General features: G+C 37.2%; 1 protein-coding gene across 1 annotated transcript; it reads left to right on the top strand.

Moving 5' to 3' along the window:
* Positions 1 to 387: 387 nt before the first annotated feature.
* LOC121764771 lies at positions 388 to 1,457 on the top strand. The gene is made up of 3 exons (XM_042160827.1): positions 388 to 703; positions 826 to 929; positions 1,011 to 1,457. The coding sequence occupies exons 1-3, from the start codon at positions 388 to 390 to the stop codon at positions 1,455 to 1,457; spliced, it is 867 nt and encodes a 288-aa protein (XP_042016761.1).
* The last annotated feature ends 13,022 nt before the right edge of the window (positions 1,458 to 14,479 follow it).

Below are 14,479 nucleotides of genomic sequence, written 5' to 3'. Positions count from 1 at the left end.
CTATTGGTTTTGTATTAGACCCTCAGAAAATTTTCATCACTGGGCCTTATGGAGAATGAGGTGGTCCGAGTGTTGGTCACTGATCAGGAGCAGCAGGGGCAGAGGCAGGGGCAGGGTGGATGGCATCGGCCTACATTAGCATTGACTAGCCAACAAAAAAACCTCATTGCGCAGTTTCTTCTACAGCGAAGTACCGCTGGAGTGCTGCCAAGAGGCTCTTGTGCAGAGGCTGCCAATAAATTCAACATCCACAAAAGGACAGCAGAGAGAATATGACACATCAGTAAGCAGCAGATAGACAGAGGGGAACCTGTCATGATGCAAGGTAAAGTAACAGGTTATCAACACAAAGACAAACTCATGTTAGATGAAGACAAGTTTAGAAACATGTCCATGCTTGAGAGATCAACCATAAGGAAGGTTGCTTCTAAGATGGAAGTAAGCAAGACAACAATTGGTAGATTTCTTAAGAGTAATCAATTGAAACCTCATACAAGTGCTATCAAGCCTACACTTACTGAAACCAACAAAATTGAAAGGATGAAATGGTGTCTTTCTCATATTCAGACTACACTCGCTGAAGGTAAACTTCTTTACCATTCAATGCACAACATTGTTCATATTGACGAGAAATGGTTCTATATGACAAAGACATCAGATAGATACTACCTGTTACCGGATGAAGATGTTCCATACAGGTCATGTAAGTCCAAGAGATTCATCACTAAAGTGATGTTCATGGCTGCTGTGAGTAGGCCACTTTGTGGGCCTGATGGAGACATCATATTCGATGGTAAAATAGGGTTATTCCCATTTATAGAACAGATACCAGCCCAAAGAAGTTCAAAGAACAGGCCAAAGGGACAATGGAGACAAAGCCTATTCAGTCAATTACCAAGGAAGTCATGACAGCTTGTCTCCTAAACCAGGTATGCCACTTTTTATGTCAATAAAGCTATCAGACATCATATTCATGTCATCACATAGTCACATACACATATCATTGCCAGATTATACCATCAATCAAAGCCAAATGGCCAGCCAATGCAAGCAAGAAGATTTTCATACAGCAAGATAATGCCAAACCTCACCTTAGAGCAGCTGATCATCAGTTTGAGGCACTTGCAAGTACTGATGGATTTGAATTCCATCTAATTAGCCAACCACCCAACTCCCCAGACACAAATGTGTTAGTCCTTGGGTATTTCAGGGCAATACAGTCACTACAAGATGACAAGATGGCCACAAGTGTAGATGATTTGCTTAGGAATGTGTTTACCTCATTTGAAGAACTCTCACCACAGACTCTGAATAGAGTATTCATCACTTTGCAAAGCTGTTTGACAGCAATATTACAAGTGCATGGGAAGAATGACTACAAGATCCCTCATATGAACAAGAACAGATTGGAAAGAACAGAGTTGCCTTTACACTTTAGGTTGAAGAAGGATTGGTGAGAGAGAGCTTGGAGTATCTAAAGCTGCCTGAAAACAACACTGGGGACTCATATGACATAGGGCGGCTTAACCATGCTTTAGGGTACTAGACATAAGTTTAGGGACTGGAGTTTACAGTATAAGCACCAACATATGTTGGTGTTTAAGATGTAAACTCTATTTTTTGTGCATATGCTGCATTTTTTGTTAATGCCATCAGAGAAGTGTCATCACATGGCATCAGCCTCCAAACCCTTCATAGGGGGTGGCTTACTAAGCTAAATAGGCTGCATTTTGTATAAACATCATTACTGTACACACAACTAAGTAATCAGTGAATATTTTTTGTATTATCACTTCAAATCAGCCTCCAAACCCTTCATAGGGGGTGGCTATTTTTTCATTTCCCTCAGAACAGCTTCATCACAGGGCATAAGGCCAACAAAACAAGGCCTAGGAGCAACACATTACACTTACAACAGCCTCCAAACTTGACACAGGGGTGGCTGGGTTAAGTATGCAGAAAAGCTTCATCACAGGGCATATGGTCAACAACACAAGACCTAGGGATATCAGAAGACTCTAACACAACCTCCAAACCTGACACAGGGATGGCTAAGCTTCCCCTCAGAAAAGCATCATCACAGGGTATATAAACAACATCACAATGCATAGGGACATCAGAGGACAGTTACAACAGCCACACAAGTGCACATACACAGTCATCAACAATTCCCCCTGCCTCAATATCACATAAACATGGATCAATATCATATACACAGTCAGGAACAATTCCCACAGCCTCAATATCACATACACATTGACCAATATCGCATAAACAGCCAGGAGCAATTCCCACAGCCTCAAAATATCACATAAACATGGACCAATATCGCATAAACATGGAGCAATGCACATAAGCATGGAGTACATCAGAAATAGGCTACATTTTCCTAATGTCAAAAGCCTCCAAACCCTAAAAAAGGGGGTGGCTCTGAATTAGAAAGAAACTCACAAATCAAAAGATATCCTTCATGCAAGGAAACATGATTAATAGCATAGCTTTTTCATTGTCGGTGTACTCTCTGTTTGGCTCCACCGCCGGCTGCATTGCTCCATCTATGCCTTCCCCGATGTCATCCAAACCAATGGAAGGTGCTTCGCTTTCCCCCAAATTAACATAGCCTGAATGCGGCTTGAACTCCGGCCAATCAAAGGGGGCAAACGGAGGCTGAGTTTCAGATCCGGTAAAACCCGTAGCCGGATCTTCGGTTTCAGATCCGTCGGTTAATGGGGACGGAGATAGACTGTCAGAAACGTAGAAGCCCTCAGACGGAGGTTTCGTTTCAGATCAATCAAAACCCTTTGCCGTAGCTTCGGTTTCAGATCCGTCCATGGCGTCCGACGGATCTTCAGTTTCAGATCCGTCAAACACCAAATCGGGCCCTTCAGCCCCGTCGTCGCCTATGAACGGTGGAACACCGTGAACCACGAACCGACGACCAATTGCGTCGTAATCAACCCAGCCCGGCGGTGTTTCAGGGATGACGATGTCCATCTTTTCGGAGGGAGGCGAAGGGAGACTGCGTGAGGCGGAGAGGGAGAGGAGTAATGAGAGAGATGTTGTCGAGAGTGAGAGAGAGTCGAGAGTGAGAGAGTTGAATCGAGAGGGAGAGAGTTGACTGCAAACCCTAATGTTTGCATTTTCTTTTTTTTTAAGTGTAAATAATGGCATTTTTTGTAAAATTTGCTAAACATAGAGGGTAATTTTGATGTCCAAAAATGGTAAGTGAGAAGAGTGACTCTTATTGGGGGACATCCCGAAAAGGAAATTAGCGACTCTTATTCGGGGACGGAGGGAGTATATAATAGTTAGAGAGGAAAGAGAGTAAAGTAAGAGAGAGAGTTATGTAGAGGAGAGTCATCTCTACATAATTTTTTCTCTTACATTACTTTTTCTCCACTTCAACTATTTTTTTTATCATTTTCTCAAAACGAGTGCAAAAAAAAAAGGCGACTCGCTTATTTTGGGGCGGATGGAGTATAAGCTAAGTTTATGGTCTTCAAACGTTAGAGAAAATATTCGATATTTCTGCATTCACTCTATAATATATTGTGAAGAATGTCTCTGATCGTCTATTGTAAAGAAATTCCGCTATTCAATTCAACATGAGTCGAGGCACGCTACTGCTCTATGGCTTATATTCATTCTCCATTGTTTTTTAATTATAATGTCCATTGTTCTTGGTTAATTATCATACAAAGCTTTATGTAATAATTCTTTCAATTATTGCTACATTTATTCCATAGTGTAAACTTTTATTATCACCAGGATTTTTTTTAAAAAAAAAACTCCTATACAAGGGAGGAAATTACAACTGATGTCAAGAGGGCTCGAACTCGACACCTCATGCAATAATGTCTAAGCTCCTTGCCGCTAGGACAAAGGCTCTGGACTTATCTCCAGGATTATTGAAATAACAAAACAATTTGTTACATTAAATGAAATACATGCATCCTTATTGTTCCCTACGTCCCATAATAGATGTCACACTTTTCATTTTAGTTTGTCCCATAAAAAATGTCCCATTTCTTTTTCTGGAAAAAGCTCTCTCTCACATTAATATAAATATACTATTTTCTCTTTTTACTAACACACAAAATAACATTTCCTAAAATCTGGTGTCGTTCCTTAAATGTGTTATCTATTATAGGAAGGTAGGAAGGAGGGAGTAGTATTTTTATAGATGCCATATCTAATGACCTGACGAGAAATGCAGATTGATATTGCATTACGATAATATAAGCATTATTTATTTTATGATTTTTGTAGCATTTAGACACATGGTTGCCCACTAAATGTTAGTAATAGTGAGTGGAGCCCATATTCCCTCTTTTGTGTTATTTGTTCATATTTCTAGCAGTTTCCGTTCTTTGGATTTTAATCATTCTTTTCAAACTATCAAACTTTATCTTTTGGGACCCAATTTTAGGCTGCCACATGTACCTAGTTATCTTTTGATGGATAAAAATTAAAAAACCTCTATTTAGGGTTACTCTTTATGTTAAATTTGTAAATATCATAATTATGCAGCTAAGATCATGCCAAGTTAGGGTGTGGGGCTTACCAAAGGTTTAGTGATTATGTCTTCTTAACTTTTGTGATTAACAAGTTTTATTTTGTCTTTAGTCAAGGGCATGCTACATTAAATATGACTAATAACGAAGAGTTATTTAAATATTCATACTTAGGGATGTATTAATATCACAACCATCTTTATTGCAACACCATATCACCATTTTAGGCCGTTAGATCATATCGTGTTATTCTCAAGCTGCCATGTATGTGGCATCCTATTTTAATTAAATTGGAACATAAAAAAACGCCGAAGGGCAAAATTGATATTCTCTATTTTCAGTCTGTTACCATATTGCAGTGCTACTCTATGAATATTGCAGTGTTATGCGCCTGCATCATTCGTAATAGTTTTTTACATTACCAGATTGCAATGTTACTCTATGAATATTGCAGTATTACCATGTAGTATTTGCATTTTACATATTACCAAATTCGTTTCTGATTTAAATTTTTTAGGAATTGACTAAAATATCGACGTCTGCAATATTCAAACTCTATTTCATCAATTCAATCCTATGCATCCATCTTATAGATCTAAGGGCTAGGATTAGTGTTATGGTATCACTCTAAATATGGTGTCACCTTAATGCTCCCCTACTTACATATTTACATTTAACAATCATTCTCTTATATGATCATTGCTCTAATCAGTTATGTGAATTGTGATTAAAATTTCTATTTCTAGTGCTAATATATTTGTCGATGCATGTAAATATATTATTTTAACTTTTAAGGTAAGTTCACTATCATGCCATGTCATGTTTTATGGAAATTTCCCAAACCTTTTGTGACTTTTTTTTTGTTTTTCTTTTCTTTTTCTGCTGTAGAAATATGAATTTCATTTGTTATGCAAGAATGACAAAACAATGAATTGGATGAAAATTACATAGTAGTATTATGTATCTGGCTGGGGGCATTTTAGTGCACCTACTTATAAACCTAAAGAATAAGACATGAGTGTCAATGTGTCATTCAAGCAAAAGCTCTAATCACTTTCTTTGTGCATGTAATTAAACAATATTAATACTAATACATAAAAGATTTTTATTATTATTATTATTATTAACGACTCTCTTCTCTCTTACCCTATTGCCTAGCTACTATCAAGAATTTCTTAATAGTTGCTATAAAAAAGTTAATTATTACATACTAAATTCAAACGAATATTTGTAACTAACACGTGCAATTAATGCATAAACCTTAATTATAAAATCAAATCGCTTATCATATATTATAACTAATACTTAACATTGAAAACTAAAAATTAATTATCACCCGAATTGGGACTTATCAACGCTATGCAAAATAAACTAAAACATGACATAATGAAATTCAAGAAAAATGAGACAAACTAAAACCAAAACAAAAAATGACACTCACACCGAAATTTGTGTTCATTGTTTTAGTTTTTTCTTTCCATTTGTCATATGAATTTTTTCATTACGAATGTGATATGTTGATCATGCATTTACATATTTTGTAATTTTATTATATAAAATTTCAATTTTTCTATGCCAAAGTAGAAACACAAAACTAAAAAGGTGGGAAGATTTAGCGATGCACATGGGAAAAAGGATGCGTCATGTGCTTGTGTGGATGTTGGTGCACATGTTAAAGTAGTTATGAATTTCCCTTTTCTCTCCCCCTTCTTTTTCATTTGTGTCAATCATCATTTTCAAAAAACCCTAATTCAATTTATTGATGAAAACCAGATTAAATGAAGCTCTTTTAGGGGTTTTTTCATACAAAGATGTATACTTGACTGATCGTACCGAAAAAATACTAAAAAATCAGAATTTTTAGCATACCGTGATTTTCGGTACGGTATGATATGTTATCGAAAGATTTTAATATAACAACAATTTGAAATATCATATACCGCGGTACACTGTCACGTAATGTTCATTATAGGATGTAATTCATTATAATACATATACAAAATGTTCATATACAAAATAAACTATACTTTTATTATTTATATTTATGTTTAAAAATATTAATCGACTACAGATCAACAAAAAAAGCTACTACTCCTATAAATTAACAAATCCGAGAAAAATATAAAGGAGTATATCTTTTTGAGAGCTCCACATGAAACAGCGTGGAGTAATGATTATAAGAACATGCCGCAAAACAAAATTCTTAACCGACTCTACTTCTCTTCACCTTCCCATATACACATGCCCACAACTTACATTTTCATCATTATACAATAATATTATCCATGTCACTATTTGTCAAATTTTATTTTGACATATTCTATCAAGCATTTCCGATCTAAAGTTGTTTAAAATTAAGGTTTCGTTTATTGACTCGTAAGGTTAATCGCAAGCAATAGTAGCGTGGAATTAACTAGGACAGGTGAGTCTAGTAAGGTAAGAACGAGCATGTGTTGAACTTCATTGTCTTGACAACATGAGCTACATTCCTGATTAGCATTGCTAGATTCGTAATCTTGACCTGTTTAAAGATTTTAAAAAGAATAAAAATTCCTCAAATTCCGAGTTCTTTTCACAAACTTGAATTTGTGTCAGTAAGTTATGTCACATATTTATTTAATTTATTAATCGAATAAAGATTGTTACATTATTTCGATAGTTATGTTTATAGACAGGAGATAAATACAAACCAGAAAGAGAAAACTAAAATGAGATCAAAAGTGGAAGAGAATATGTTTGACTAGCAAATTATAATAGCATTATTACACCAAAATGATTAACAGGAGTATTTATAAGATCATAAAACTTAAACAATTTTATCTTTTGGGAGCTTATAAAGTTGTTCAAATATATTTTTACAGATTATAATTTAATTAAAATAAATATTACATTTGTTTTTTTACTGCTTTTGGTAATAGACAATACATTTCACTAACTTTATTTCACTAACATTTCACTACAATTAAATTTGCACTCACTTCTACTATTTTTTAAAATCAATCTGCGTCAGGTCAAATTAGCTTTATATTAGTGGACGGATGAAGTACTATTAAAAGTAAAGTGGTAAGGTCTCGAAATCTAAGAGCATCCGCAGCGATGCTCTTAGGGACGGACGACGTCCATGCCGCTGGCGCGGTTCACCGCTGCTCAATGGATCGAGCTCGTCCGTGCCGCAGAGCATGCTGACGTGGCAGCACGGGATTGGCCTTTCTTTTTTTCTTTTTTTTAAAAAAATCGAATTTAATTAAAAAAATCAATTTTAAATAAAAAAAAATCCCACTTCCCAATAAATTATATTAGTTTTCTCCCCACTTTTAATTTATTTTTCATTTTTTTCCCAAAATTCACATTTTCATCTATAAATACATCTACTTCCGCACAAAAAATTTTACACCACACTACACAATTCTCATCTAAATTCTCTCATCTTCTCTTATCAATTCTCAATGTTTCACTCTTACAAAAAAAATGTCCGGCTCCGGCGATCACCCCTCCGACTCCCGCGGTTGGAACCACGAATGGTTCGGCTGACAACCATTCCCTAGTCCGGAAACGCAATCCTCGGCCCCTCCTCAAACCCAAGGTTCTCAAGTTCCGGGTGGCTACCGGCCTTACCCGGTGGATGACCAAGATGCCCCCGACGGGCGATACGGGTGGGCACCTGAACCCAGATCGGGAGGGAGCGGCGACTCTCAAACTCCTCCTTTTCCTACTCCTACTCCTACTCCTACTCCTCGTGGTGTCCGCACCTCGTACACTCCGGCGGAGATGGATTAATTATTCAAAGCCTATTTGATTATCTCTGAAGATCCGGAGGTTGGCAGGAACCAAAGCGGGGATAGGTTTTGGTGGCGCGTCTCTCGCCGGTACGATGAAAACTGCCCGGGTTATTACCTCCAGAAAGAGCGGTCGGCGGGGAGCGGTAGGAGCGAGCTCGACATCATCAGTGTCGCCTTGGCGACCTACCAATCCCTAAATTACAAACCATTCAAGTACCTCAGCGCTTGCCAGGTGGTGCGTGTGCATTCGAAGTATAGGGGAGGCGTATCATCCTCCTCCAGCTCCTCCAGCAAACGGTCGAGGTCGGTATCCCTATCCGACGTCGGAGAGGATGAGGTGGCTATCCAGCTCACCGGAGCTAACTTGGGTAGCCCCGACGCCGGCCCGAGCAGTTCCCAACGCCGGCAGCAAGGAAGGAAGAAGGCGACGGCTAACCGCCATCGCGCCGCGACTCCATCCGCCCCCGCTCCCTTTGTGCCACCTCAACCCCCCACCAACTCGTTGTGGACCATTTTGTCCCAACTCAATTTGGCCGATAGGTCAAATATGACCCCCGAGCAACTTGATTCATATTTGGCAATGATATGGGGTCTCCGAAGTGTTAGGGTTTTGTATACTATAAATCACATTTCGAGTGATTGAATACTGTAAAACTCTATATATTCTTTTCCAATTAATGCAACAGATTAATTTCGTCATAATGTTGTTATGTTTTACATTTAATGGATGTTTATTGCATATTTAAATGTATAAGCGAACGTAACAAAGTCTAAGTCTTTGTTTTAGTAGACCGGTTGTGGGCATCGTCCACTTTAAGGTAACACGGTCAGTTCTGAACAAAGAAAAATAAGAATTTCACAACCTAGATAGTCCTAGACTACCTATCATGAAAGGTTGCAATGTTAGTCCGATTATTGAAATAAGATAACGTTGGTGCCGTATAGCACTGAATTGGATCTAAACGGCAAGACGAGTCTTTATGCTATCTACTGAAAGACGAGGTCTTGATAATTAATTTCTTAATCAATGTACGTTAGCATTGAGCATACGATATTGATTATCTACTACTTTGACTTACCAATAGGTGCGGTTTTTTCGTAACCCAACGATCTTGGTATCTTGGGTAGTGGTGATTAATATCTAGCGGTGCTAGGATTGCTATTATATTGAATCGTGCGCGAGGTGAGTCTCGTTTGATAACATCCACAAGAGGAGCTCGAAACAAGGTTTTATTATTCAGAACCTAGCTAGTTGGAGTTTGATTACTCTATGAATAATAAATAAGCGTTTCTTGCTAAGTCCAATCTTGGAGTTTATAATATGTTAATTAACTAAGTCCGTAGCAGACATTGATTAACTAATGGATGTTTCTATCTTAAGCAGGGAAATAAATGACAATCAAATGGAAACCCGAAATACTTGTAATTTCGGATTTGGATGGGCAGTGCAATATTACTTCTTTAGTGGCTGATTGTAATATTCCAATATAAGCTCATATTAAATTGTGGGTTCAATTTAATTAGTAAAAAGCTAATTGGGGGAGGTCATATCCAAATTATTCCTTAGATCTCTGACTGAGCCCAATATGTGACTTAATATAAATAGGAGAATAAAGGAGATAGAAAATACACTTGTTTTATTTTACAATTTTCGTCCCCCCTATTCCAAGGAGAGGAACGATTTTTGCTCTCTTTCCGTAAGCATGATTCTGTCTTCTTTATTTAAGTCTTAGTATTCTGGTGAGATTTGCCCACACAAATATCAGATTACAGTCCGGGATACCAGTCAGAAGATCTGAGGTCGAGTACTCAAGATCTTCACGTGGAGAAGACGCAAGCCATCTTCGATTCTTAAGTGAATCAACGAGGTAAATTGGCTAACTCCGTAGCAAGCATGTTTTAGGGATTATTTGTAGCACCCCGAAAATTTTGACTTTTGTTTTCTTTAATGTGGTTGTCGATTTGGAATTTCATTCATGGAATTTAATTTCTGTGTGTTTGAGTTAACGATGTGAGTTTTAATTGTTGTGAGTTATGTGGAATAATGTACTATATTTTCCAATGTGGGAAATTAATTAAATGAGATCATGCATTTTTTTCTAGCCATTTTATTTTAATTTTCGGCCCCTTCAAATTATTAGAATTGATATTTTCTTTTTTGAATTTAATTAATTGTTTTGGGATATTTATCCAAATTAAATCCAAACCAAACTATCCCTAATTTATTCTACATGATTTTCGACCCTTAGCCTATTCCTTGGAGATTTTCGAAAATCCCCTATTAAATAGGAGGATGCATTATTTTTGTAGATTTAATTGGTACCTTGTTTAATTTCCTTCTTGAATTTAAGATCCAATTAAATCTAACCATATTTTTCAAATCCCTCCATATCCTATTTTAATTAGGATTTGACTCTTTCCTTCTTTAAGGCCTATAATTTTCGCCCCATATACCTATAAATTTCCTTGGGGAATTAGTTTATTTGTTACCTATTTTGTGGGAGTCTTTTTCTACAAAAAATTACCAAATTTAAATCCTATTCCTATTTTATTGGAGGATTTAAATAATTTCCTTGCTACTCCCTAAAGTACACGCCCCCCTGTTCCATACTTGGAGATTTTTAAATTATCCCGTTACCTTATTTATGAAATACCCAATATCTTTTTACCTAATTTGTGAATATATTTCTCTCCAAGTAAATACGAAATCAATTCCTTTGCTAATTAAATGGCAAATTTCAAGAACCCCCCCTTTCTACACGCCTACTTTCTTTTAAATTGTGGAATATATTCATTGACCTCTATTTTATTCCTCCACAATTATAATTAATTTATTTAAGTGTGGGATTAATCCTAGAATATAAAAATGGAGGAACCCTAACCCTAGCCCTCATTCACACGTTTTTCCTCCCTCTCCCTCTCTCCCACACGCCTCCCTCCCTCTCTTCACCCTCTCCCCAAATCCTTCACCAATTCCTTGTTCTTGCATCATTTTGGGGTTGGAAACTCAAGATTTATCGAAGAATCGCATCATTCGTCATTTCCTACCGATTGTTTTTGCAAGAGAAAGGTATACTTGAATCATCTTTCTCATTCTTACCATTGAATCCATGTGTCTTCATCCCCTCATGCATATAGTGAGTGTAGAAATCGTAGACCTAAAAATTAATCGGTTGGGAAGGATGTTTGTATGAGAAAGTACGTGTATGTGCGTGTATGTATATGTGTGTGAGTTAATGGATGATTCATTGGTGAAAGCTATGTGTAAATATGAGGTCATGGTTGTGAGGTAATTTTTGAAGCATGAATATGTGTTGAAAGTATGAATAGGTATGTGTGGATGAATGATAGACAAACCCTAGTTTTTAAATGTTGAGCATGAAAACTGTGGTGTTCGGACAGTAGGTTCCGACGGGTATTTGACCGACCAAACGATCTTATGCTGGCACAAATTTTTAACAGAGTGAATTTTTAGGTGTCATCTGTGTTGTGTCAAAATTTCAGCCTTAATTGATGAAAGATGAAATTTTAATGAATTTTTAAATTGAACTGCGCAGTCCTGCCAGAATTTGTGTTCTCGTCCAGTGAGTTTCGTTTTTTATTTGACCAACCTAAAGATGTGATTTTGGTGTGAAATTTTAACTGGATAAACCTTGATGTGTCTACTGTGTGGTGACAAAGTTTAGGGTCATATGAGGTCGGATGGATTTTTAATGATTTTTACAAAAAGACTGCGTTGTTCTGCCAGATTCTGATTTTGTTGAAATGAACTTTGTTGACAAGTTTGAGTGAATTACATGATACATATGTGAATATGGAACGTATCCTATGATGTGGTTATGTGTTGCACATTGAGGTATGCTTGAGTGTTCGTTTCGTTTAAATTAATGAATGTTGGGATGGGCAATATAAGAAAACGATGGAAGGAACGATAGGGCATGCATGACAAATGTATTGAAAGGCAAGACTAATTGTGTTATGGTGTTGACAAGGATTGTGGTGCGTACGTGGGTACAAAGAGCAAGGGTTGAAATAAAGTTGTGAATTGTGTATTGATAGGGCCTATTTCATGCATCGGTTTATGGGTGAAATACATGCTACTTGATCGGTTTATCGCGCAAAACAAATGTTAAATGTGCAGAATTACCACTTGACCAAGGCTTCAAGGCCGACCTGATCAAGCAAGTACAAAGGCGATAAAAGGCTCAGAATTGGGGGAGTTGATCAAGGGGAGCGATCAAGCAGTTAGGAGGGGACCACGGGCTTCTGGAAGAAGAGCACGCGAGGAAATGAGCTGGATATAGCGCACCGTTCTGTTATCAAGGACTACGTTCTAGAAGGGGACACGTGCTGGAATATGAGACGCAAGGACGAATCTGAGTCAGGAATTTGTTACCAAAAAGCGTCGACATTCTAGAAGAATAGCACGTAGCAATCAATGAGTCGCTCATTCTCAGAATGAGTGAATATTCCCCGATAAGATCGTTATCCAGCTGGAGGCCGAATCGAGCTTATAAATAGAGGGTGTGCCACCACAAGAAAGGGGGGAGAGACATTTTACTTTCCGCCTAGTTTAGTTTAGCATAGTTATCTAGCTTAGTCCAGCTCTCTAGCTTAGTTTAGTTCAATTCTCTAGCTTAGTTAGATAGCTTAGTTAGAAGGGCGAACAAAGGGAGCACTGCAGAATACTCATTTCTGTTAGCGTGACTTAAGTTTCCCGCTGAGATTCTTCTCAGTTTACCGCTTTCTTAGATTCCAAGTTTTAGCTTAGTTTAATTTCACGCTATAATCAGTTTTTAGTCTAATCAAGTTATTTTCACTTTAAATACGCGCATTTACTTTTCTGTTGTTTCCTGCAAATCACTTAACCCAGTAGTTAGAATTCCGTTGATCAAGCCAGCTAGTTTAAATTCTGTCTAGATTAAAACAGTAGTTAAAACTCCCAAATTAAAGCGTGGCAGCAGCCAACCCCCCCTGTTCACTACTCACACACTCGACACACCAACTGCTAGAATTGGTATACTGAAAAGCATATTTCGAGCATGTTGCACGGATAGAATTGCTTGCATACAATAAACTCTACAATCCACTTTTATCCCAAGGCGAGAAGAAGTAATTTTGTCGCATTGATGTTTGTTTGTGCATTTATAAGATGTATCTCAAACATTTAAATGTATAAGAAACAAATAAGCCTAATTCTTCTGCATAGTAGACTGGTCGTGAACGACGTTCACAGAAGGTGACGCAGTCGGTCCTTTGTAGAAGAGAAATAGAATTTCACAACCTAGATAGGCTTTGGCTACCTATCGTGAAAGGTTGCAGTGTCAGTCCGCATGTTTCCTTACCTTAGGAAATAAACGACACTGGTGTGGTATAGCACTGAAGGATCTAACAGTTGAGATAAGTCTTTCTTGTTATTTACTGAAAGACGAGGTCTCGGTGATTGTTATTTCTTAATCATTGTTGATATAACATTGAGCATACGATATTGATTATGCACTACTTTGATTTATCAAATGGTGCGGATTTTTCGCAATCCAAGAATCCTGATATCTTGGGTAGTGGTGATTAATGTCTAGAGGTGCTAGTATTGTTATTGCAATGAATCGTGTGCTGTGTGAGTCCAGTTTGATAATATCCTCAAGAGGTGTTCGAAAAAGGTTTTATTATTCAGAAACCCGGCCGGTTGGAATTTAATCCAGAATAATAAATAAAGATTTTGAACTAGACAACTCTTGGAAAAAGATATTAATTAATTAAAGTCAAATAGCAGACTTAAATTAATTAATGGATATTTATATCTTAAACACGGGAAATAATAAATTGAAGAGGTAATGCCCGGATTACTCATAATTTGGGATTGAACGGGCAGTCAATATTATTATACTATAGTGGATGATAATAATATTCTATTGGATTTGTATTAAATTGGGGCTCAATTTAATTAGTAAAAGTCCAACAGGTTTGGCCCAAGTCCAACCTCCATGGATCCCTAATCTGGCCCATCATAACTCTATATAAAAGGAGATTAGAAATGACATTTAATCAGAATTAATCATTAATTTTCGTGCTCCCCTGTGGGAGTGGACGAAAAATCGGTTTTTGAGAAAACTGATATTCTGTCTTCTTTCTAATCTAGCCCTTTTCGATTCTGACAAGCTTTGCCCACCCAAAGGTCATTATCTG

The sequence above is a fragment of the Salvia splendens genome, chromosome 1 (assembly GCF_004379255.2).
Source record: "Salvia splendens isolate huo1 chromosome 1, SspV2, whole genome shotgun sequence".
Lineage (NCBI taxonomy): Eukaryota > Viridiplantae > Streptophyta > Magnoliopsida > Lamiales > Lamiaceae > Salvia > Salvia splendens.
The sequence above is the reverse complement of the archived record's forward strand: the minus strand, read 5'-3'. Positions and strand labels throughout refer to the sequence as shown.